Source organism: Hoplias malabaricus, chromosome 10, assembly GCF_029633855.1.
Source record: "Hoplias malabaricus isolate fHopMal1 chromosome 10, fHopMal1.hap1, whole genome shotgun sequence".
NCBI classification, from domain to species: Eukaryota; Metazoa; Chordata; class Actinopteri; order Characiformes; family Erythrinidae; genus Hoplias; species Hoplias malabaricus.
In genome coordinates, this window is record NC_089809.1 from 43,132,285 (window position 1) to 43,156,660 (window position 24,376).

Genomic DNA, 24,376 nt, shown 5'->3' on the forward strand with positions numbered 1-24,376 from the left:
GCGGCGCTAAGCTGATAACTAGAGGGAGAACAAGCTGCAGGTAAATGCAAAACAATGAAATAAAATAAAATATTTGTAAGGCTTTAGCGCATTGGAAAATTCAAGTTCATACTCCAAGAAATGGCCAGACAAAGTCACAACCAGAGGAGACTGAAAAGAGATGGAAACACAAGATCAGAATAGAAACAAGAGAAAAGATTACCACTCCATGTACAAGTAGCAGGTCCAAATTCACAGCTTAGTCTTAACCCAGGCGACCATGATTAGAATTCCAGGACTGAGAGTGGCGTTGTGGTCTCTAGTTGGTTGACTGACTGTCACTCATGTCCAACTGATTCCCCAGTGGATTGTGGGAAACAGAGTTCATGGACTTCTCAGTCCCAGAGACACAATGGGAATGCACAATATCTTGCATTTTTTTGATGTGAAGCATGTCATGGATCTGGGTTGTAACACACACATAAACACATACTCCAGATAAGGAACTGCTTCACAAGGAACGCTATATAATGTTTGCAACAATTACAATGTGTCCTAGTTTTATAAATGTCATGATCATATTTATGTAATGTCATCTTATACTTAGTGTGTGTATGTAGCCACTGATGCATCGCATTGTAGCGTCGGTCCCAAAGCCCGGATAAACAGGGAGGGTTGCAGCAGGAAGGGCATCCGGTGCGGATTGTAGAAGAAGTAGAATGTCATCTTATACTTGTCCCAGGTTTCATGTTGCATTTTCTGATTCATCGAAAATTTCAAATTTTAAAGACATACACATTAGCATCGCTAAAACACACAACTTTGGACAACTGCTCAACCACCATCCATCCCTTGTCTACCACTTATCCCAGTCTGGGTCACGGGGGAATCAGTCCAAGTAAAGAAACCCAGAGCTACCTCTTCCAGCTCGTCCGCGGGTGATACAGAGGAGGTCCCAGGCCTGTGGAGACGTATAATCTCTCCAGCGTGTTCTGGGTGCTCCCTGGGGTCTCTCTCTTCACCACAAAAGACCGGAACCGAGTTTGAGTTTATGCAGACGCCGCACCAATCCGCCTGTCCACCTCCCGCTCCATCTTCCCCTCACTCGTGAACAAGACCCTGAGATACTTGAGAGAACTTGAGAACTCCTGCACTTGACTTCCAACCTGGAGAGAGCACTCCACTCTTTTCCAACTGAGTACTGAACCGAGTTCTCTTTCATTCCTGCCGCTTCGCACTCAGCTACAAACTGGTCTGAGCTTGATGAAGCCAACAGCACCACATCATCTGCAAAAAGCAGACACCACTTGGCTCTCCTGAGAAGTTCTGTCCATAAACGTTTTGATCAGCATCAGTGACAACGGGCAGCACTGATGGAGTCCAACGTCGACTGTAAACCAGTCTGACGTACTGCCAGCAATGCAAATCTAGCTCTTGCTCCATTCCTATAGAGACTGGCTAGCTTACAGCAATGAGCTATACTTGTTAAGCATATTCCCAGTATTCAGACGGAACTGGTTACAGAAAATATACATTTACAGTGATGTTGCCTTTGAACATATGGTTCTTAATTTCAAACAGCTTGTGTGTGCCATAATAACACTGCATAACGAATAAGAAACAACATTCAAAGAGAAATGCCACACAGCATTAGAACAGACTGTTCCAGCTCTCTTTATGATGAGAAGTATTCTGTTTCCATCTGCTGGTGCTAAAGTGACTTACACCCTGTGCGTCTGAGACCAGCCTCTAGCCCCAGGTCTTCAGCTGAAACGATGGAAGCCTGGCGGCAGGATGCACATACACAGCAACTCAGTCTGGGGCTTGCAAACACTCTGGGTCAAAAAAATCATAGGCAAAGTTATTCTCAAAAGTCTCTGAACACAGCATGAGTCAGGACCTGGAGCTGGATTAAGCCGAGAGGAAAAAGAGAACTACAAGACATAGACTAACATTTTAAGACTACGACAATGAACAGAGAAGAAACAAGAAAACATAGCAACAACAAAGAGATTCACAAGCTGAGGGGTAGGACTTTATGTTGCCCCTTATTGATTAGAGCTGTGTAAAGGTGAGTGCAAGTCCGACCATGCTGACCAACTCAAACTCTTCATCATCTGATTCATTAAATATTTGTACAACATGGAAACAAACTAAGATCCAAGCACAGTTGATGAATCAGCTTCAGTGTGCAAAATCAACCTCCGTCCCCCTGAATCTCATTTCCATATCATTTAAACGAACAATGTCTCAATGCAGGTAGTGTTTTGGTAGTGAGCCAATGAAAATATAGAGTTCAGAGGCTCCTGAGCCAGTGGTTGTGTCCGTAGATGGATTCTGAGGTGGAGAGGTGAGTGCACGGCTCCCCCTACTGTCCAAACTGTATAGAGTCAGTCATATAAAATAAAAGCACCGTGTGAAATGTCTTTAAATGGAACCTGGAGGAGGTGCAGCGTGTGTTTATATCGGTGCACATGGAAAATCAACTCCACCAAATTTGGACTGGAGCGCTGTGTGAACAGTTTGTTTGAGTTTGTGTTGATGTCTGCTTCTGTTGTTAATGTTATGGCTCGTATTAATGATGCAGTTAAACTATTGGGCTCAGATGTGCACGCTCTCAAACCAGATGGGAGTTGGATCAGAGAGAGACAGCAAAGTTGGAGCTGATGATGATTAAGTAGTCAGGGGAATCTGCATGCGCTTGGTTTAGAGTCAGATCTATATGTGAAATACAAATGCAGTTTGTGAAGGTTGCAGAAAATTCTCAGTGAATTCATCTAATGTAACACAACAGCTACTGATAGAGGCATTCACAACTTTACCAACATAATTTTGAGGTCTTAAAAACAGAGTACTTGATTTTGTAGAAACCAGTGTGTAATACTGTATTCTCTGAATTGTAATTCAAATCTTTATTATTATTATTTATTAATAATGTGTGTGTGTGTGTGTGTGTGTCTTATAACTTAGCTTCTATATTCATGTTGTTTTTTATCTGAACAGATGGTGCCTTTGGCACTTGGCTGTGGGTGGGACGGCTCCTCGGGTGCGAGGGGGAAATATACAGTCGGTAGGGTTTTCCTACTGGCATCACTTGGCCAACGAACCAGCTGCTCAGAGTGCTGTCCTTCTCAAACACTCTCCACCCACTCTCTTCCTCACTCTCTCTCTTCTTTTCCCATTCCCCACTATCTATCTATCTATCTTTTTATCTATCTATCTATCTATCTATCTATCTATCTATCTATCTATCTATCTATCTCCTTGACGTCTTGTGCATCAGAGAGTAAGCCACAAAAACATATTGTCAATGGAAGGAAAAGAAAATATAGTTTTGCAGGCAGCAATACCCAGAATTCTTTGGAAGACTGAGGATTCAGAATTACTGTTGATAGATATGGAAGAGACAGGGGGAAAATTAAGGCCGGTTAAATGGAAAATGCAGTTGAGTAGAAATATGTTTCCAGTAGCACTTTATGAATCAGTGATAAGTGGGTAATCCCAGGGGAAAGAAAAATCAAAAAGGAAATCGTCTTAACGTCTTGTTATTGCTCCTGCTGCTCAAATATGTCTCCGGAGATAAAATTCCTTTATGCAGTGATTTCTATTAAAAATCAGTGTGAAACCGAAAAGCTCCCGAGTCTACAAAGAAGTCAGTAGCGCTTCTGGACATGGTTAACAGAAGGCTGCCTTTTGGCACAGCAATGTTCTAACTGGCATTTGTGGATGTAACTACATACTGTAGTGCTTGACAAATCTTTGCCAAAGCCATGTGGCTATATTAATTATAGATGAATGATTGTTCTTGATGCAGTGCTGTTTGAGGGATCACGGTTATTCAGCTTAGGCATGTGTCCTAGTCCTTTACACAAAAAGTTCCTCAAATTCTTTGAACCTTTTGATTATGTTATGCATCATAAAGGGTTGAAACATCCAAGTTCCTTCCTGTCTTCCTTTGAGGGGCATTATTAATATTGTGCTAATATTTTTCCCGTATACTTCGGTAAATGGTGGAAAGACTAGGCCCTTCCTGGATGCTATTTTTGTGCCAAATCATGATTACAATCACATGCTGACCTGTTTTAAATTGCATTTTTATATATCTTCTGGGTCCCATTGGTCCCATCACAGCTTTATTTTGAATGTGATACCTGATACCTGGCAGAAATGGATGCAAATTTACATATGAAAGAAAGCTGATCAGATACAGGAAACAACATTGTTCAAACTTTGTAAACAAAGAAAAAAAAGCCTCTAAAATTATATAAATTGGGAAATCAGTGCTTTCTTTATTTAAATTCTCCATATACATTGAGCTGAACCTAAGAATATTTACTGTAAATGTAACAGGGCTTAAAATGAACTGATAGCGTTGCAGTATTTATTAATACATAAAACCCAATACTTATTAAATATTTGTATATATAAATACTGATGAAATACTTATATTATTTTTTAAAATTTGTCTTGGGGTTTAACTATGCATTAATACATACCACAATACCATAGTTTTAACATATAGTTAAAACCCAAAACGAACTATTTTTAGAAAAGATTTTAATTAGTGATATACTGACTGGATCAAAACACACATCACAAAAATTTAGATTACAGTAGCCTCTTAGATCATAAAAACTGAAACACTCGTAGTCTTATTTATTAAAAACCATCGATATATATTTTTTAAATAATATAAGAATAAACATTTCCCAAAGAGACCTGGGACACTGCGAAATGTACAAATACAACGACGCATTTCTCTTAGCGCTGCTGATCTTTTATTTTGACAGGTAGACCCCGGTTGTGGCAAATGCCAGTGTAATATCATTGGTTTTGGAGCAAAACTCAAAAGAAAACAAAATGTTTGATTGGCTCCTCAGCAGAGCAATGGAGGCCAAGCTGTGATTTGATTGGCTCCCCAGCAGAGCTACGGTGGGAATCTGCAGATGGGTCTCAGTCCCTGAAGCTGGTTGCTAAGGTAACGAGAACAGGCGCCACTGCTGGTAGCCAATCAACTAACGGGTCCTGTGGAAATCCAGCCAATCATAGTGCGGGGGTGGGGCTTATCGGAGCCGTGAAAGAAGAAGAAGAAGAGCTTTGCGTTGGGGATAAAACGGGGATGTGTTTTACTGAAGGTAAAGATCTGTGTGATTTACACGGTGTTTTACTGAATGTAAAGATCAATGCGAGACGGTTTCACACCATTTACATCGTATCTGTAACTCTCTTTCTCAGAAACAGGGGCTAATATCTCTCTCTGTGAAAGGAAAGTGGAGAAAGGGGAAAATATGTGAGCTGTGTCCACACTGAGGTCTGGAGGCTAATGTTAGCTCTTAGCTGTGATTATGGGAGATAATAACGTTTAGAGCTGGGTGGAGAACGATGAACAAGAAATAAACCATCTGATGGAGGATTGCTGTCCTGAATGCTTTAACAACCCTTTACTTCTGTCGTTTATTAGTGAGTTATTTAGCCCCATTAATTCTGTAGGTTATAAACAAATACTCAAGTTCAAATTTAGTCTTTAACATTTAGGCTGTTTTTAACCTATTGTTGAGGTTGAAGCTGTTGTTCTGCTTCACCCTCTTGTCTCCGGAGCTTCAGCTTTTCATTTCAGACTGAAATGATCTAGAAAGAGAAGACAGCAGTACACAATTCAATTCCTGTTCTGATAGATGCTAGATGTACCGGAGATTCACCGAACCTCTTTAAAAATACTCTCCTGCCAAAATGAAAACCATTGCTACAGTTCAGAAAAGCAGACACATTTGGGCTCACTTTTGACACTAAAGGCTTTGTTACAGCATTGGAAAGTGACGTAGGCCAAATGTAATTAGTCTGGTTTTTCTTGAATAGCATGTGTTGTGTGGGCTGAATGTGGCCAATTATAGATTTGGCTTGGATTTGTTTCTAAAGACCCCTGATACCTGGCCCATAAGACAGACTAGTGGCTGAAGGGAGCCAGACTCATCCTGATTCAATGCGGTTATTCAAAGCCAAATGTAGGCCATAAGAGAAATGCAGATGTGCCACGTTTGTCTGAAGAAACTGTCTGGAACAAGATTTTTGTTTAAAGAAGCAGAAAACCCACTCTTAACAATGTGTCTTCAGTTGCTTTGGTGTTAATTTTTGAGGGTGTGCTATTGTGCAGAAAGATGGTAGATGTGATCAAATGTAAATAGTTGTTATACTGAAACGAGTGAAATCAAGTGAGCTCCAGCTTTGTTAGTGTGTACAAACTGTCAGAATGAGCTGAGATCTGCCCTCTCTAAGTGGCCCTTTGGCTCCATTGTTTGCTTGAAATACATTCACAACTTTTGTTAAATTTGTCATTGACTTTTATCATCCTTATCTTTGTTCTCTTCCAGAGAAGAAAAATATTCCTTTGCCAGTCGACTCCTGCTCCTAGTGTCCAAGACAGATATAAGTTGCTTCCACAACACTGTCAAGACAAATCACCAGGAGGAATGTATCACAATGCTGAAATCAGGAGAGATTAAATGTAAGGATATGGTGTGTAGAAACTCCAGTTCTCAGGAAACATCCCTGGATACTCCCTACATTAACACCTCTGACAGACTAACACAGAACATTACAGACACAGACCAAACGTATTCCTGTTCAGATTGCGGGAAGTGTTTTCAACAACAGAGTTTACTCCAAATACACCAGTGCATTTACACGGGAAGAAAACTGTATCACTGTTCAGAGTGTGGGAAGTGTTTTAATCAACTGAGTCTCCTCCAAATACACCAGTGTGTTCACACCGGAGAGAAACCGCATCACTGTGCAGACTGTGGGAAAAGTTTTACTCAACGGAGTTCTCTCCAAACACACCAGCGCATTCACACAGGGCAGAAACCGTATCGGTGCCCAGTGTGTGGGCTGTGTTTTACTTTAAGATTCATACTTCAAAGACACCAGCGTATTCACACAGGAGAGAAACCTTATCAGTGCTCTGACTGTGGAAAGGGATTCAATCGACAGACTTCTTTCCAGCAACATCAACGCATTCACACAGGAGAAAAACCATATCAGTGTTCAGAGTGTGAAAAAACCTTCTCTCAGCAGAGTTCCCTCCAAAGACATCAGCGCATTCACATAGGAGACAAACCGTATTACTGTTCAGAGTGTGCGAAGAGTTTCAATCAACTGAGTGATCTCCAAATCCACCAGCGCGTTCACACTGGAGAGAAACCGTATCAGTGCTCAGAGTGTGAGAAGAGTTTTACTCAACTGAGTAATCTCCAAACACACTATCGCATTCACACGGGAATGAGACCATATTCCTGTTCAGAGTGTGGGAAGAGCTTTAGTCATCAGAGTAATCTGAAAAAACACCAGCACATTCACACTGGACACAAACCGTATCAGTGCTCAGAGTGTGAGAAGAGTTTTACACGACTGAGTTCTCTCCAAAGACACCAGCTCATTCACACCAGAGAAAAACCATATCAGTGCTGAAGATGTGAGAAACGTTTAACTAGACTGAGTAGTCTCCAAAAACACAGAACAGACGTGAAACCAGAGCTCCTTTTTAGGTACTATTTTGTACCATTTTGTGGAATATTAATGTGTAAAAAAAGATCTGAAAATCACATCCCTGCCAGACACATCTGACATTTGAGCTACGGTTTCAGTCATTATGTTACTATACACTCCATTTCCAGAAAAGTTGGGATGCTACGCAAAATGTAAAGAAAGAATGTAATAATGTGCCAATAATCTAAAACCTATATTTAATGGAAAACAGTACAAAGTTTCATATGCCAGTTTTATGATTTGATGCCAGCAACACGTACCAAAAACTGTTTTGCTCTAGTGACCAACAGCCTACAGCTTCCTGTAATGCCCTAGCAACAACTTGGAACTTCTTTAGCGAGTCTGTCCACTTTGTGGCCATCTTGGCACTTCCCCTGAGAAGTTATTTCAAGTCATACAAGACCAGGTGCCTATATATTTGAAAAGACAGAGACCAAAATATGTGAAACTGAAGTGTAAGTTCCATTAAATTCTTTTTTTTTTAAATCACTGGGACAAGCTGACAGAAACCTAATGAAGAGTTTGTAGCATTTAGCTCCATTTGTGGTTTATCAGAAAGATGACTGCCTCTTTTTATGTTGAAGTGTGGGACTTTTTTAATTTATAAATTCATAGATGCCATGTTGAGCATTACAAGATTGTTTTATATTTCAGCTTGTGACCAGCCTTCTCATTTAACGTCTCTGGAACTAGATAAACTGGGCAACATTGTCTTTAGGAAATGCACCTTTGGAGTTTTAAATATTTTCTTTGTAGTGGAGGTTTAAAAAAACCTGCTAAAGCTTGTTCTGAGGGCATTGTAATAAGCGAACCTGAATTTAACAAAAGCAGTGCAGAGTGTTCAGCCTTACTGAAGAAAGCGTGTGGAATACACGACTGGAAATCCTGGAGAGGAGTGTTTTAGAGGAACCGTGTCTGATAAGAACCTGAGTGGTGGAATGTTCCTGGACGTCTGTGACGCTATAGGCAGTGTTCTGCTGGGAAACTTTAGTTCATGTGAATTTAATTTTGATACATACCTCTTCCCTCAACATTGCTGCAGACCATGGGAGTATTCCACAAAGCAGGATTTCTCACTTAACCAGCTAACTTAAGCCCAAAGTTGAGAACTGTCCAAATGGTATCCCCTTCAGCTCTGTTCCAATTGAACAGGTTTGACTTTGGGTTTAAGTTAGCTGGTTAACTGAGAAATCCTCATTTGTGGAGTAGCCCCCAGGTCAGTCTTCTAATGGCAGTCATGTTCCCTAATGGTAGGAAAACAATTCTTGAGTCTTGAGTAGGCATGGATCTTGTCTGGAGGGTGTGTGGGACATTGTATTTGAAAAAAGTCTATAACCTAAAGTTCAACCTAAGTGTTTAAGATCAATGGACATATATTAAACTGAACAGAAGACATAATTGGAAATATGGGTTTGTGAGGAAAGCTACTATTAAGGTTTTAAGGGTGTGAGTTTGGCACGGTGGAGCAGCAAGTAGTGTCTCTGTCAACCCCTATGGGGTTATGGGTTCGAGTCCCACTCTGGGTGACTGTCTGTGAGGAGTGTGGTGTGTTCTCTCTGTGTCTGCGTGGGTTTCTTCCAGGTGACTGTCTGTGAGCAGTGTGGTTCGTTCTCCCCGTGTCTGTGTGGGATTCCTCTGGGTGACTGTCTGTGAGGAGTGTGGTGTGTTCTCTCTGTGTCTGTGTGGGATTCCTCTGGGTGACTGTCTGTGAGGAGTGTGGTGTGTTCTCCCTGTGTCTGTGTGGGTTTCCTCCGGGTGACTGTCTGTGAGGAGTGTGGTGTGTTCTCTCTGTGTCTGTGTGGGATTCCTCTGGGTGACTGTCTGTGAGGAGTGTGGTGTGTTCTCCCTGTGTCTGCGTGGGTTTCCTCTGGGTGACTGTCTGTGAGGAGTGTGGTGTGTTCTCCCTGTGTCTGCGTGGGTTTCCTCCGGGTGACTGTCTGTGAGGAGTGTGGTGTGTTCTCCCTGTGTCTGCGTGGGTTTCCTCTGGGTGACTGTCTGTGAGGAGTGTGGTGTGTTCTCTCTGTGTCTGCGTGGGTTTCCTCCGGGTGACTGTCTGTGAGCAGTGTGGTTCGTTCTCCCCGTGTCTGTGTGGGTTTCCTCTGGGTGACTGTCTGTGAGGAGTGTGGTGTGTTCTCTCTGTGTCTGCGTGGGTTTCCTCCGGGTGACTGTCTGTGAGGAGTGTGGTGTGTTCTCCCTGTGTCTGCGTGGGTTTCCTCCGGGTGACTGTCTGTGAGGAGTGTGGTGTGTTCTCCCCGTGTCTGTGTGGGTTTCCTCCGGGTGACTGTCTGTGAGGAGTGTGGTGTGTGCTCTCTGTGTCTGTGGGTTTCCTCTGGGTGACTGTCTGTGAGGAATGTGGTGTGTTCTCCCTGTGTCTGTGTGGGTTTCCTCCGGGTGACTGTCTGTGAGCAGTGTGGTTCGTTCTCCCCGTGTCTGCGTGGGTTTCCTCTGGGTGACTGTCTGTGAGGAGTGTGGTGTGTTCTCTCTGTGTCTGCGTGGGTTTCCTCCGGGTGACTGTCTGTGAGGAGTGTGGTGTGTTCTCCCTGTGTCTGCGTGGGTTTCCTCCGGGTGACTGTCTGTGAGGAGTGTGGTGTGTTCTCCCCGTGTCTGTGTGGGTTTCCTCCGGGTGACTGTCTGTGAGGAGTGTGGTGTGTTCTCCCTGTGTCTGTGTGGGTTTCTTCCAGGTGACTGTCTGTGAGGAGTGTGGTGTGTTCTCCCTGTGTCTGTGTGGGTTTCCTCCGGGTGACTGTCTGTGAGGAGTGTGGTGTGTTCTCTCTGTGTCTGCGTGGGTTTCTTCCAGGTGACTGTCTGTGAGCAGTGTGGTTCGTTCTCCCCGTGTCTGTGTGGGTTTCCTCTGGGTGACTGTCTGTGAGGAGTGTGGTGTGTTCTCTCTGTGTCTGCGTGGGTTTCCTCCGGGTGACTGTCTGTGAGGAGTGTGGTGTGTTCTCCCTGTGTCTGCGTGGGTTTCCTCTGGGTGACTGTCTGTGAGGAGTGTGGTGTGTTCTCTCTGTGTCTGCGTGGGTTTCCTCCGGGTGACTGTCTGTGAGCAGTGTGGTTCGTTCTCCCCGTGTCTGTGTGGGTTTCCTCTGGGTGACTGTCTGTGAGGAGTGTGGTGTGTTCTCTCTGTGTCTGTGTGGGTTTCCTCCGGGTGACTGTCTGTGAGGAGTGTGGTGTGTTCTCCCCGTGTCTGTGTGGGTTTCCTCCAGGTGACTGTCTGTGAGGAGTGTGGTGTGTTCTCCCTGTGTCTGTGTGGGTTTCCTCCAGGTGACTGTCTGTGAGGAGTGTGGTGTGTTCTCCCCGTGTCTGCGTGGGTTTCCTCCGGGTGACTGTCTGTGAGGAGTGTGGTGTGTTCTCCCTGTGTCTGTGTGGGTTTCCTCCGGGTGACATTTTGTAAAGCACAGTAATATGAATCTGTGATTAGTTTATCTTCTTGGAGCTTTATTTAAGGGCAACAGCACAAAGAACGTCTTCCATGCAGTCCCTGAATATAATTTATAATTATAATAATTTATAATCTGATGAAACACACTACAAAAAAATTGGGACTGAGGCTCATTTTCTGCTTTGCTCCAAGCATTTGCGAACTAAGGAAACTAAACCTTGCAGTGGACCTACATTTACCAGCACAACACACACAAACCCAGCAGAGCTGAGAATGATCCACCACTAAAATCGTGGACTGATCTGTGGTGGGGACCTGATTCGGGGACTGTGTGAAATGAAGTTAACAAAGTATTAAAAAAAATCATGGACTGCAGTCTGTAATCGTAAAAGTGCAGCTGTACAATCAGTGGTGCTGAGAGAACGTGTATAATAATAATTATAACAATTATAATACCTTACATTTATAAAGCGCTTTTCAAGAACACAAAGACACTTAAAGTTACACACAGTGATGCAATAGCAACAGACAGAACATAACCAAGAAAACGTGAAAAACACACATTAGAAATAGTGAGTTAATGTGACCCTCAAAGTATAAGAAATTGTGCCATCTTGTGGATGAAGACAGAAAGGCATTTTGTACTAAGAGAAATATTAATACTGGTCCATATAATGATAATATTTTTAAAACTGTACATATTGTGATGTTATTCTGTATTAATTTATATATTATACATTTTATTGTAAATGTGAAAACACTGAAATATTAAACACCAGCTGATTGACAGTTCAAAGTTTCCATTTGATCACTTAAGATGACTTATATATGTTTTAATTCTGATTTGAAATTTAGATTACTATTTGAAGGACATATTGGGAGAAAGCACAGTGGCTTGTTGTGTGTGTGTGTGGGGGGGGGTGAATAATGCATTCATAGAAGAAATATTACCCAAGAGCAAGATATTTCTATAAACACATGAATTATATAAATGATGTTTAGGTTGCATGGTATCAGTAGATGATGCTTTCATAAGGGTCTGAGTTAATACAATGTCAGTAAGTTATTACCAAGAGCCTCAGTTATCCCATTGGTCAGTCTTGATGTCTGAATGTGACATCAGCAGGATCAGTAACTACACGGCACTGCGCGTCAATGTGTATTCACACACTGTAGGCTTTAGACAGTAGGAGGTCAATAATTCCCCTGCAGTGGTCAGTGTAGAGTCTTATTGCTGTAGAAAGTACAGATCTTACACTCTGCTCTGTGACACTGCTATTGTGTGCAGGGTGTTTGATGTATTGTCCATAATAAGAGTTTGAATCCTGATTGGGGCCTACACCTTTAAATAGATTGAAGTGGCCCTAAACCATCATCCCTTAATCAACACAAAATGCGATGTGGACGGTGTCTCTCACACAGCTGCGTGTTTACAGTGATTTGTCTCCTTACAGCCACAGCCTCTCACACGTCAGGGAGAAACAGTGTGGGTTCAGGTGGCGGGACTCAGAGTAGAGAACGAGATCTTAACTGAGGAAACCCACGCAGACACAGGGAGAACACACCACACTCCTCACAGACAGTCACCCGGAGGAAACCCTCGCAGACACAGGGAGAACACACCACACTCCTCACAGACAGTCACCCGGAGGAAACCCACGCAGACACAGGGAGAACACACCACACTCCTCACAGACAGTCACCCGGAGGAAACCCACGCAGACACAGGGAGAACACACCACACTCCTCACAGACAGTCACCCGGAGGAAACCCACGCAGACACAGAGAGAACACACCACACTCCTCACAGACAGTCACCCGGAGGAAACCCACGCAGACACAGAGAGAACACACCACACTCCTCACAGACAGTCACCCGGAGGAAACCCACGCAGACACAGAGAGAACACACCACACTCCTCACAGACAGTCACCCGGAGGAAACCCACGCAGACACAGGGAGAACACACCACACTCCTCACAGACAGTCACCCGGAGGAAACCCACACAGACACAGAGAGAACACACCACACTCCTCACAGACAGTCACCCGGAGGAAACCCACACGGACACAGAGAGAACACACCACACTCCTCACAGACAGTCACCCGGAGGAAACCCACGCAGACACAGGGAGAACACACCACACTCCTCACAGACAGTCACTGTTGTTGTAGTTAAAGGGGTGCCAGTCAAATGAAATCAGCAGGCCGTAGTTTGAAGAGTCCTGCTGTATATGATCAGAAACACATACAAAGTTAAACTCTGTAGTGTCAATTAATAGAAAGGGACCACCGAATTATCACCACTGATCAGATGGTCTTCTTCTTCAATCTCACCACAGCAGTGACATTGACACTCTATTGGCATGGAATTAGAAGATTGTCCAAGCTGCATTTCTTCAAGTTGCTGAATACCAAGTAGCACTCTTAGAGTCCTAATGGGTGCCATCATCTTGAAAATAGCTTCCATCTCACTTCTACTAAAAAAATTGCCTGACGCACAGATAAGTCATGAATATTGCATTGTTTTTGAGAGCACTGCTTATACTCAGAAAAAGCAAGATAGGCCTGAGGAGGAGTGTTTATTGCAAGCCACCTCTGAACATGGATAAGGATTTATTTTCAGCAGAAGAGCTGTGCATTTTGAATGAAAAATAACAAATTTGATTTGGTTCTTTAAGTTCTTAATGAACAGAACATACAGGGGTTGGACAATGAAACTGAAACACCTGTCATTGTAGTGTGGCAGGTTTCATGGCTAAACTGGAGCAGCCTGGTGGCCAATCTTCATTTACTGCACATTGCACCAGTAAGAGCAGAGTGTGAAGGGTTAATTAGCAGAGGGTAAGAGCACAGTTTTGCTCAAAATATTGCAATGTACACAACATTATGGGTGACATACCAGAGTTCTTGCTGGTGCATCTGTGACCAAGACAGCAAGTGTTCATCGGGAGCTCCACAGGGTCAATATACACGGCCGGGCTGCTACAGCCAAACCTTTGGTCACTCATGGCAATGCCAAACGTCAGTTTCAATGGTGCAAGGAGCGCACATTGTGTCCTGAAGGCGGTGCCGTGTATCAGGACGACAATGCACCAATACACACAGCGAGACTGGTGAAATACTGGTTTGATGAACATGAAAGTGAAGTTGAACATCTCCCATGGCCTGCACAGTCACCAGATCTAAATATTATTGAGCCACTTTGGGGTGTTTTGGAGGAGGGAGTCAGGAAACGTTTTCCTCCACCAGCATCACGTAGAGACCTGGCCACTATCCTGCAAGAAGAATGGCTTCAAATCCCTCTGACCACTGTGCAGGACTTGTGTATGTCATTCCCAAGACCAACTGACGCTGTATCGGCCGCAAAAGGAGGCCCTACACCGTACTGATAAATTACTGTGGTCTAAAACCAGGTGTTGCCCTTTCACTGTCCAACCCCTGTATTTGTGGTTACCAGATGAGGGGAAGAGGACAAAGTTGGAGCCAGTGTTGATGTAATAAATGTTTGATACAAATCTATTTGTTCAGCTGCTGTGGTCCGTGGTCTTAGGGACTTGTAAATCTCTTTTTATTATAATAATGTAAAATTATTTTTACATTTAAAATGGAATTGATGTCTTTGATGTTAAACCATTTAGTTTGAAAATCACAACTTGTCTTCAGCTCGATAATCAAATCAAATCAGATTTATTTGTAAAATGCTTTTTACAAATGATGGTTGAGACCAGGCTTCGTACCGGATGTTGCCGGTGTGATCCCCAGGACCGGCAGGAACATCATCATCATCATCATCATTTTCTTTTCCGCTGCTCCATTTCAGGGTCGCGGTCCGGCAGGAACATCCACGGGTGAAATGCCCTTGAGCAAGGCACTGAACCCCACAAAAACCTGGGTGCCGGGAATGGCTCCCCGCCGCTCTGGGTGTGTGTTCACAGCCCTAAGTGACAAGTAGTTGCACATTACATTACCTTACATTAGCATGAAAATGTGAAACTCCCAGGAGCAACCAAGGCTTACCCTCTGTTCAATCTACCAACTAATTATTGACAAAAATAAAAGTTCCTTATCCATCACATAGGTCTGCTGTTATGATCACGTGTACTGATACAATCATAGTATATAATAATGTAGGTAATGATGATGACAATATTATTATTATTATTAATAATACTGTAGGATTGGGGCCTTGTCATGGTGGAAGGGTTTGTGTGGTCTAATGACCTCCAGGGCTATGACGTAGGGAGCTATAACTCCCAGTAGGGTCTCCCATGGTGAAGTGGAGTGTTAGCGGCAGCATTGTCACGCCCTTGTTCTGTCTTGTCTGTTGTCCCTGCCATGTGCTCACTTAGCACATGGCTCTGTTTATTATTGTTCATGTCTCCGCCCTAGTCCCGCCTTTGTTCCTCCTCCTCGTCCGTGTCTCATTTGTAACCCTGCCCCCTGGTTATCTGTTTCAGGTGTCCCTTGTCTGTGTGGTGTATTTAAGTTCCCTTGTCGCTCTTTCTTGTCTGATAGACATTTCATGTTTGCCTGTCTGTCTTGTTGGTGTTTTGATTCCGTCCATGTTTTCTTGTCTGTTTCTCGATTTGATTCACATCCCTGGTCTGTCTGTTTCTTCCATGTGCTTTGTGAGTTGTTTGGTTTGTCTATTTGTTACTCTGTTTAGATCTATGTTCTAGTTTAACTCTGTGTTCTAGTTTAGCCTCTGTAGCTCTGTCTGTTTAGCCCTCTCTCTGTTCAATTCCCTGTTTGTCCAGTTCTCTCTTTCTGTCCATGTCTCTTTGTCTAGGTCATTCTTTCAAAGTCTCTCTCTGTCTAGGTCTTTTAAGTATTCTCTCTAGTTCTTAGTCTGTCTTTGTTTTGTTATATTTTGGTTGTAAATAAAGTCACTGTTTTAGCGTGTGCATCCACCTCCGTGTTCCTGACTATAATGGAGCAAAAAATAACTAAAACAAGAGCAATGACAAAAGAGAACCAAAGGAAATAGAACAGCAGATGAAAAACACAAATTCATGAAATTTGTGAATATGATAGAGATGGACTAACAGGACCAAGCAAATAATAGAATTAAGTCAAAATGGAAAAAACTAGAGGAGAAATATAACAAATGAGCAAAACTGGTCTAAAGAAGAGTAAAGATATAAAAGAACTTAGTAAAAATGGTTAAAAATGCTAGATGAATACACTAAGAAATTAAATATTTTTTTTAAACTGAATGTGCATAGTAGTTAAAACTAACAACAAAACTAACTAAACTAAATCTCTACAGTTCTGTAGCACATTTTACAAAGATCACAACAGTTATCTCTGTCTGAGGTCAGTTAAATATGACCAGCATACGTGCCACAATAAATGTCCATCAAATCAATTTAATGGTAGGTTTAGGAAAGCTTTTGGAAACATGCTACAACTGCAATTACAAACATTCACACATTCCCAGAAAGCTTACTTGTTGTATTCATTTCCTCTTTCTGGGTGTAAATGCAGAAGCTGTGGCAAGTGGCATGGGGTCAAATGCCCCCTCCTGATCTTACGCTTTAGATCATGTCTGAGTTAGCTTACATTACTAAATTAAAAATGTAATCTGCATAGTAACAATGTGTGAAACTATGAAGTTTGCACATGCAAAAATTCTTATCGAAGATTTATTTCAATTTATACACTTGGTCTGAGCTCAAAAAACGAGGGCTGCGATTTCTCAGACTTCCGCATTTAAGCTTTAAAAGGAACATTCACGATTATAATAAAACATTTTATTATAAAATTCAGAAGCTGTTTCCTGATTTATTTGCTAGCACTCTATTTTGTTTGCATGTTGGCATGTTGGAAACAGGTCTAATGTTTTTATTAAAATAGTTATATATATATATATAATGGCTCAGTCAGGCCATGCTAGGCTTCCTCCCTACCTACTAATGGCAGAGAAACGGCAAATTCATTTCCAAACATTGAAAATCAAGAATAATTGATATTGCTTACTTCTTGCTCCATAGGTAATAATGTCCACTTAATTTTCAAACCAAACATATTAAGGCAGGAACCCACTCTAAATCTGTGAGACTGCTAACTGCATGAAAGTAAACACAGACATAAAAGGTTACAAAACTAAATGATTGAATTTCAGTGATAGTTCAAACAGTGATTAAAAACGTACAGACAGGTTCAACTTCAGCCAAGTACAAACAACTGTGTTTTTTTTTCCTGAAACATATCATTCCACTTTAAAAGACGCAGAGCTTCTGAACATAAACAAACCAGAGTGATCCATGTTTGCCCACTCTCATAGACATCGCCTTTAATAGATTGCAACATTTTGCAACTAGGCGGCACCGTCGCTGGCACACAGCTCTAGGGATCTGGGGTTGGGGGTTTGAGTCCCGCTCTGGGTTAATGTCTGTGAAAAGTTTAGTAAAGTGCTTCCAAATATAATTCTCCAGATGTCAGAGTGGGTTTTCCTCCGGGTGACTGTCTGTGTGGTGTGTTCTTTCTGTGTGTGTGTGGGTTTATTCCGGGTGACTGTCTGTGAGGAGTGTGGTGTGTTCTCTCTGTGTCTGCGTGGGTTTCCTCCGGGTGACTGTCTGTGAGGAGTGTGGTGTGTTCTCTCTGTGTCTGCGTGGGTTTCGTCCAGGTGACTGTCTGTGAGGAGTGTGGCGTGTTCTCCCTGTGTCTGTGTGGGTTTCGTCCGGGTGACTGTCTGTGAGGAGTGTGGTGTGTTCTCCCTGTGTCTGCGTGGGTTTCCTCTGGGTGACGGTCTGTGAAGTGTGTGGTGTGTTCTCTATGTGTCTGCGTGGGTTTCGTCCAGGTGACTGTCTATGAGGAGTGTGGTGTGTTCTCTCTGTGTCTGCGTGGGTTTCCTCTGGGTGACTGTCTGTGAGGAGTGTGGTGTGTTCTCTCTGTGTCTGCGTGGGTTTCCTCCAGGTGACTGTCTGTGAGGAGTGTGGTGTGTTCTCTCTGTGTCTGTGTGGGTTTCCTCCGGGTGACTGTCTGTGAGGAGTGTAGTGTGTTCTCCCTGTGTCTGCGTGGGTTTCCTCCGGGTGACGGTCTGTGAAGAGTGTGGTGTGTTCTCCCTGTGTCTGCGTGGGTTTCGTCCATGTGACTGTCTGTGAGGAGTGTGGTGTGTTCTCTCTGTGTCTGCGTGGGTTTCCTCTGGGTGACTGTCTGTGAGGAGTGTGGTGTGTTCTCTCTGTGTCTGCGTGGGTTTCCTCCGGGTGACTGTCTGTGTGGTGTGTTCTCTCTGTGTCTGTGTGGGTTTCCTCCAGGTGACTGTCTGTGAGGAGTGTGGTGTGTTCTCTCTGTGTCTGTGTGGGTTTTCTCCGGCCCATTTCTGAGTGTGCCATCATTCAGCCATAAATATAGGTTTTAAGTCATTGAATGTTCTGCATAGTTTTGCTGCTTTGCTTCCCATTTCTGTACTAGCCTACCCGTTAATGTCACGACTGGACAGAAGGCAGACACATGCGGTTAACAGTATAAAGAGTTTTTTGACAACAATCCACAAGGAGTTAACAAAAACAAGCATGGGTCGAATGCCAGAAACAAACAGTATCTCAGAGATAATCCAACAGAGTAGTCGAAAAGCCAAGCAGAAGGGTCGAATACCGGAAACAAACAGTATATCAAAGATAATCCAAAAGAGAAGTCGAAAAGCCAGGCAGAGTTCATGAACCAGAGAGCAAACAAATCCAAGGGGGCAGGACAAGGATGAAAACCGAAAGACGAGCATAACCATCACCTTGAACACTGGCGTTCCACAAGGTTGTGTTCTGAGCCCGATTCTGTACTCTCTCTTCACCCATGACTGTGTACCTGCCTATGGTTCAAACACCATAGTCAAATTCGCAGATGACACCACGGTGATAGGCTTGATTACAGATAATAATGAAACAGCCTACCGGGATGAAGTACAGCATCTGTCCTTGTGGTGCCACAAAAATAACCTGGTACTAAACACGCTCAAAACAAAGGAGATCATGGACTTCAGACAGACTAGGAACCAAGCTCACGCCCCCATTTACATCAACGGAACTGCTGTGGATCAGGTGTCCAGTTTCAAGTTCCTTGGTCTCCACATTTCCAATGATCTCACCTGGTCCTTGAACTCCTCCGTCCTCATCAAAAAGGCGCAGCAGTGCCTCTATTTTCTTCGGAGTCTGAAGAAAGCTCACTTGTCTTCCAGGATACTAGTGAACTTTTACCGCTGTACCATCGAGAGCATACTTACCAACTGCATCTCTGTATGGTACGGCAGTTGCTGTGCTGCAGACCGCAAAGCTCTCCAGCGGGTGGTAAAAACAGCACAGCGCATCATAGGCACCGAATTACCTACCATCAAGGATATCTACCACAAACGCTGCCTGGGCAGGGCAAGAAACATCGTCAAGGACGTCACCCACCCAAATCATGGACTTTTCAGCCTTTTACCATCTGGCAGACGTTACAGGAGCCTCCATTCCCGCACTAACAGACTTCGTAACAGTTTTTTTCCTGAGGCTGTTATCCGGATGAACACTATTCAGGCACTTTAAACAATAACCCTCCCATAACCCTCCCAGTCAATGAGATAGTGTAGAACTCCTCCACGTCTACGCAAATCCAGTATCTCATGCACAGCATAAATAGACGAATCTTCTTGTTCCATGGCCGTGGCTGGTACATCGTCTGGTAGTTCCTCGTTCAAGGGTCCAGAAACTACAGGTTTGAGAAGAGAGACATGAAAAGAGTTATGGATACGATATTGAGCAGGACGCTCCAACTTATAAGTAACATTGTTGACTTTGGCAGAAATACGTAAAGGTCCAAAAAACTTGGATTGGAGCTTCCTACTGCTCCCCTCAAACCTGATCTCTCGTTGACAACCATACCCGATCTTCAATTTGGTAAGAGGGAGTAGAAGACCGGTGCTTATCTGCCCTCTCTTTATATCGAGACAGAATCTCCGAAATGTGTTGATGGGTTTCCTCTCAAACTTCCTCGCTGCGTTGCATCCATTCATCCACGGCTGGTATTCCTGAGATAGCAGCAGTCCAAGGACCTAATGGTGGTTGATAGCCTAGGACACACTGAAACGGAGTGAGCCCAGTGGTAGAATTAACAAGAGAATTTTGAGCAATTTCAGCCCATACCAGATACTGAGACCAGTCCTGAGGATACTTGTGACAATACGAGCGTAAGTATTTTCCCAGTTCTTGATTCATCCGCTCGCATTGTCCATTGCTCTGGGGATGATATCCAGAAGTAAGTCTAATGTTAGCCCCTAAATGTTCAAAAAATGCTTTCCAGACACGTGACATGAATTGCGGGCCTCAGTCTGATAAGATATCATATATATAGCCTTAGCCGTGTCGAAAGCAGTGGGTAGTGATGGAAACGTTATAAATTTCACCTCTCTAGAGAACCGATCAATTACTGTAAGCACAGTGGTATAACCTTCAGATCTAGGCAGATCAGTGACAAAATCCAGAGCTAAGTGAGACCAGGGACGTTCAGGAACTGGTAGGGGCATAAGTTTACCTGCGGGAAGTGTCTTGGGAGTTTTTGACTGAGCACAGACAGAACATGATGCAATAAACTTATGTACATCAGCCCTAACAGATTCCCATACCGAGCAAGGATGAACCGGAGAGCAAGATCACCAATACCGAGCAAGGATGAGTTGAGTAGTGCGTGTCTCACCCGGGTGACCAGATGACAGGGACGAATGCGCCCAGGTGATTAACTTGTCTCGGAGTGGGGCCTGTACATACTTTTTACCTTCTGGACATTCCCTAGGCACTTCTTTAGATTTATTTTCATTTTCGATTTGTTCATCGAGTTCCTATCTAATGACTGACACTGAGACAGATGACGGTAAGATGAAGTCACTGTCCCTCCTCTCCTTAAGGTCTCCCTGATATAAGCGGGACAGAGAGTCAGCCTTAACATTTTTACTGCCTGGACGGAAAGTGTTAGAAAAATGAAAGCGTGATAAAAACAATGACCAACTGGCCTGATGAGAATTCATTCGCTTAGCAGTCCGAAGATATTCCAAATTTTTATTATCAGTTATCACCAGAAAGGGGTGTAAAGAACCCTCCAACCAATGTCTCCATTCTTCTAGAGCTAATTTTACAGCAAGCAGTTCTCTATCCCCAATACCATAGTTACGCTCAGCGGGAGATAGTTTATGAGAATAGAAAGCGATTGGGTATAACTTTGAGGAATTCCCTTTTCGCTGAGATAAGATAGCTCCTACCCCCATTTCTGAAGCGTCTACCTCGACCACAAAGGGATACTCAGGATCCGGATGTTTGAGAATGGGGGCAGTAGAAAAGGCTCTTTTAAGATGCTCAAAAGCCAGTTGTACTTGAGGAGACCAATATAAACGCTGAGAATTTCCTTTAAATAAGGCTGTAAGAGGTGCCGCGATGGAACTGAAGTTCCTAATGAATCTTCTATAAAAATTGGCAAAACCTAAAAAACGTTGAAGTTCCTTAATATTGTTTGGGACTGGCCAGTTAACAACAGCTTCAACTTTATGATCGTCCAGACACATTTATGACATACCCTAGAAATGAAACCGTCTGTTGGTGAAATTCACACTTCTCTCCCTTGACATAGAGATTGTTCTCCCTGAGACGTTGAAGTACCTTACTGACATGTGTTATGTGTGTGTTCAAATCAGGGGAATAAATCAAAATATCATCAATATAAGCGATCACAAACTGCCCTAACATATTTCGGAATATGTCATCAATAAAAGACTGGAAAACAGACGGGGCATTTGCTAGCCCATAACTCATCACCAGGTACTCAGTGTCCTTTAGTAGTGCTAAATGTCGTTTTCCATTCATCCCCCTCCTTGATGCGGATAAGATTATAGGCACTACGAAGATCTAACTGCGAAAAAATGGTAGCACCTCTTAGTTGCTCTAATGCTACAGGGATAAGTGGTAGCGGGTATGCATATTTTCTTGTAATGTCATTAAGAGCACGGTAGTCTATACAGGGTCTTAACCCACCATCCTTTTTCTTCACAAAAAAGAACCCAGAAGCTACCGGAGACTTAGATGGGCGAATAAACCCTTGATCTAAAGCTTCCTTAACATATTCTTGCATAACTTGCTCTTCCTCTAAATTAAGTGGGTAAATATGCGATTTGGGCAAAGAAGCTCCATCTATAAGTTCAATGGCACAGTCATAAGTTCTAGGTGGAGGTAATTTTGTGGCTTTGACCTTACTAAACACTTCTAAGTACTTAGAATACTCTGAGGGAATTTGTACGTGTACAGGTGAATCAGGACTTTCCACAGTTGTAGAGTGGACAGAAAGTTGATCCAGGGATTGACAATACAAACAATTGGATTGACAATAAGTGGACCAGGACCTGATCTCGCGTGGATTCCATGAAATAACTGATTTGTGAGTCTCTAACCAGGGTAATCCTAAAATAATTTGAAAGTCTGATTTAGGCACCAGAAAAGAGATCCATTCATGATGTAAACAACTGGTTTGAAGCCGAACTGGAATAGTCTCGAGAGATGGGATCTCCTCCAATTGGAAGACCGTCTAGGGCACGGACCAGGACTCGTCTGCACAAAGGTTTCGTCTGGATGTTTAACTTGGTGACGATGGACTGATGAAGGAAGTTTCCTTCGGCTCCGGAGTCAATCAGTGCTGGAACAGCAATAGAATTTCCTTGGCAGTACACAGTGACTGGTATTAAAAAAAGATCTTGAAATTAATCTCGTTGTGGGTACACTCACCGTATTGACGTTTGAAGCCATCCCTTGATGAGGTGTAGGTTTACTCTGTGGACGTTTTAAACAATCACGTCTGAAGTGGTCAGAACCTCCGCAATTTAAACACAATCCATTGTGCAGACGTCCTCGACGTTCCTCTTGAGACAGTCTCAAAACATCACACTGCATAGGCTCCATTGAAGATGGACTGGGAACGAAACTCGAGTGCATCTTTTGTCTCTCAGAACCAGGAAAGGAACGACCCCTTAGGGTAAGGTGTCCCTGGCCCGAGGTCTTGGGTCTCTTCTTTAAAAGTTGATCTAGACGAATGGACATGGAAATGAGTTGATCCAGTGATGATCCTTCATCTCTACAGGCCAGTTCAGTAAGTATATCGGAGTTAAGACCGTTTTGGAAAACATTCATGAGCGCTGGTTCATTCCACCCACTTCTGTCACGACTGGACTGAAGGCAGACACTTGCGGTTAACAGTATGGAGTTTATTGACAACAATCCACAAGGGGTTAACAAAAACAAGCACGGGTTGAATGCCAGAAACAAACAGTACCTCCGAGATAATCCAACAGAGTAATCGAAAAGCCAGGCAGAAGGGTCGAATACCGGAAACAAACGGTACATCAGAGATAATCCAAAAGAGAAGTCGAAAAGCCAGGCAGAGTTCATGAACCGGAGAGCAAACAAATCCAAGGGGGCAGGACAAGGACAAAAACCGAAAGACGAGCATAAGGTAGGTAACTGGAATTCAGGACAGACAGGTAAGTAGAGAACGCTTTGTATTCGGATATAAATCACGCAATACTCGGCAATGACTGGTGAGTGAGTGAAGCTTAAATAGAGAGAGAAACAGGTGTTCCTGATCAGAATTCTGGTGAGTGAGAACGATGTGGTGTCATGTGATTGTCTGATGAATTCTGGGATCTGGAGTTCAATGACACTCCTTGGCCTGATGGTGACGCTATAGCAAAGTAAAATGTATTGAGGTCTATATCTCCTACACCGTGAGTCCTAGAGACAAAATTTGCCATTTGGATCATTTAGCCCTGCCCACTTAGATTTTAAGCTAATTTGCATAATTTCTAAATCCTACTTTTGTCAGCTAGTTCCTGAATTTCCATCCAATTCTCATGAGCTTGGTGCCAAAAGGTTTGCATGAGTCTGACCCTGAGTAATTGTCAAAAGAATGTTGAAATTTCGATTCTAGATGGCCACCATATGTAAATGAACATCTTTAGCTTAGCGCATGTTTTACTTCAACATCTGTAATTCCATCATACTTTACTCAAATGGGTTCAAATTTCAGATTCTACTTAGGGACATGATTTTAAATGTAGCACGCCAAAGATGGCATGACAATTCAAATAATATTGCTGCTTAACTTGACACCTCGTTGACACATGTTCCTAGAATAAACATCATTCTGGGTACATTAACTCTTTGGCATTTATTTAATGTTTGTGTAAAAGCTTGGACATTAGTCCTATTGCTTCCAAAAATGCCCATTATGCAAGAACCCCGTTAATATCCACTTGCAGCTATATTTTATCTTACTAAGAAGGCTTACCCAATGCTTTCATTTTCTCTTTGTGGGTGTAAATCAGGAAGATTAATTGGGTAAAACAAGGTCATGTGTCCTCTCCTGACCTTACATGAATTCAAAAACACAGAGTGGGCATAAATATGCTGTAGATCATGTCTGAAATGGCATTGATTATTAATTGGAAAATGCAGTCTG

General features: G+C 43.1%; 1 protein-coding gene across 1 annotated transcript; it reads left to right on the top strand.

The window, feature by feature from the left end:
- Positions 1-5,061: 5,061 nt before the first annotated feature.
- LOC136708224 (zinc finger protein 271-like) lies at positions 5,062-9,235 on the top strand. The gene is made up of 2 exons (XM_066682609.1): positions 5,062-5,114; positions 6,348-9,235. Exon 2 carries the CDS (start codon positions 6,457-6,459, stop codon positions 7,441-7,443), a length of 987 nt encoding a protein of 328 aa, XP_066538706.1. The 5' UTR covers positions 5,062-5,114; positions 6,348-6,456; the 3' UTR covers positions 7,444-9,235.
- Positions 9,236-24,376: the final 15,141 nt, after the last annotated feature.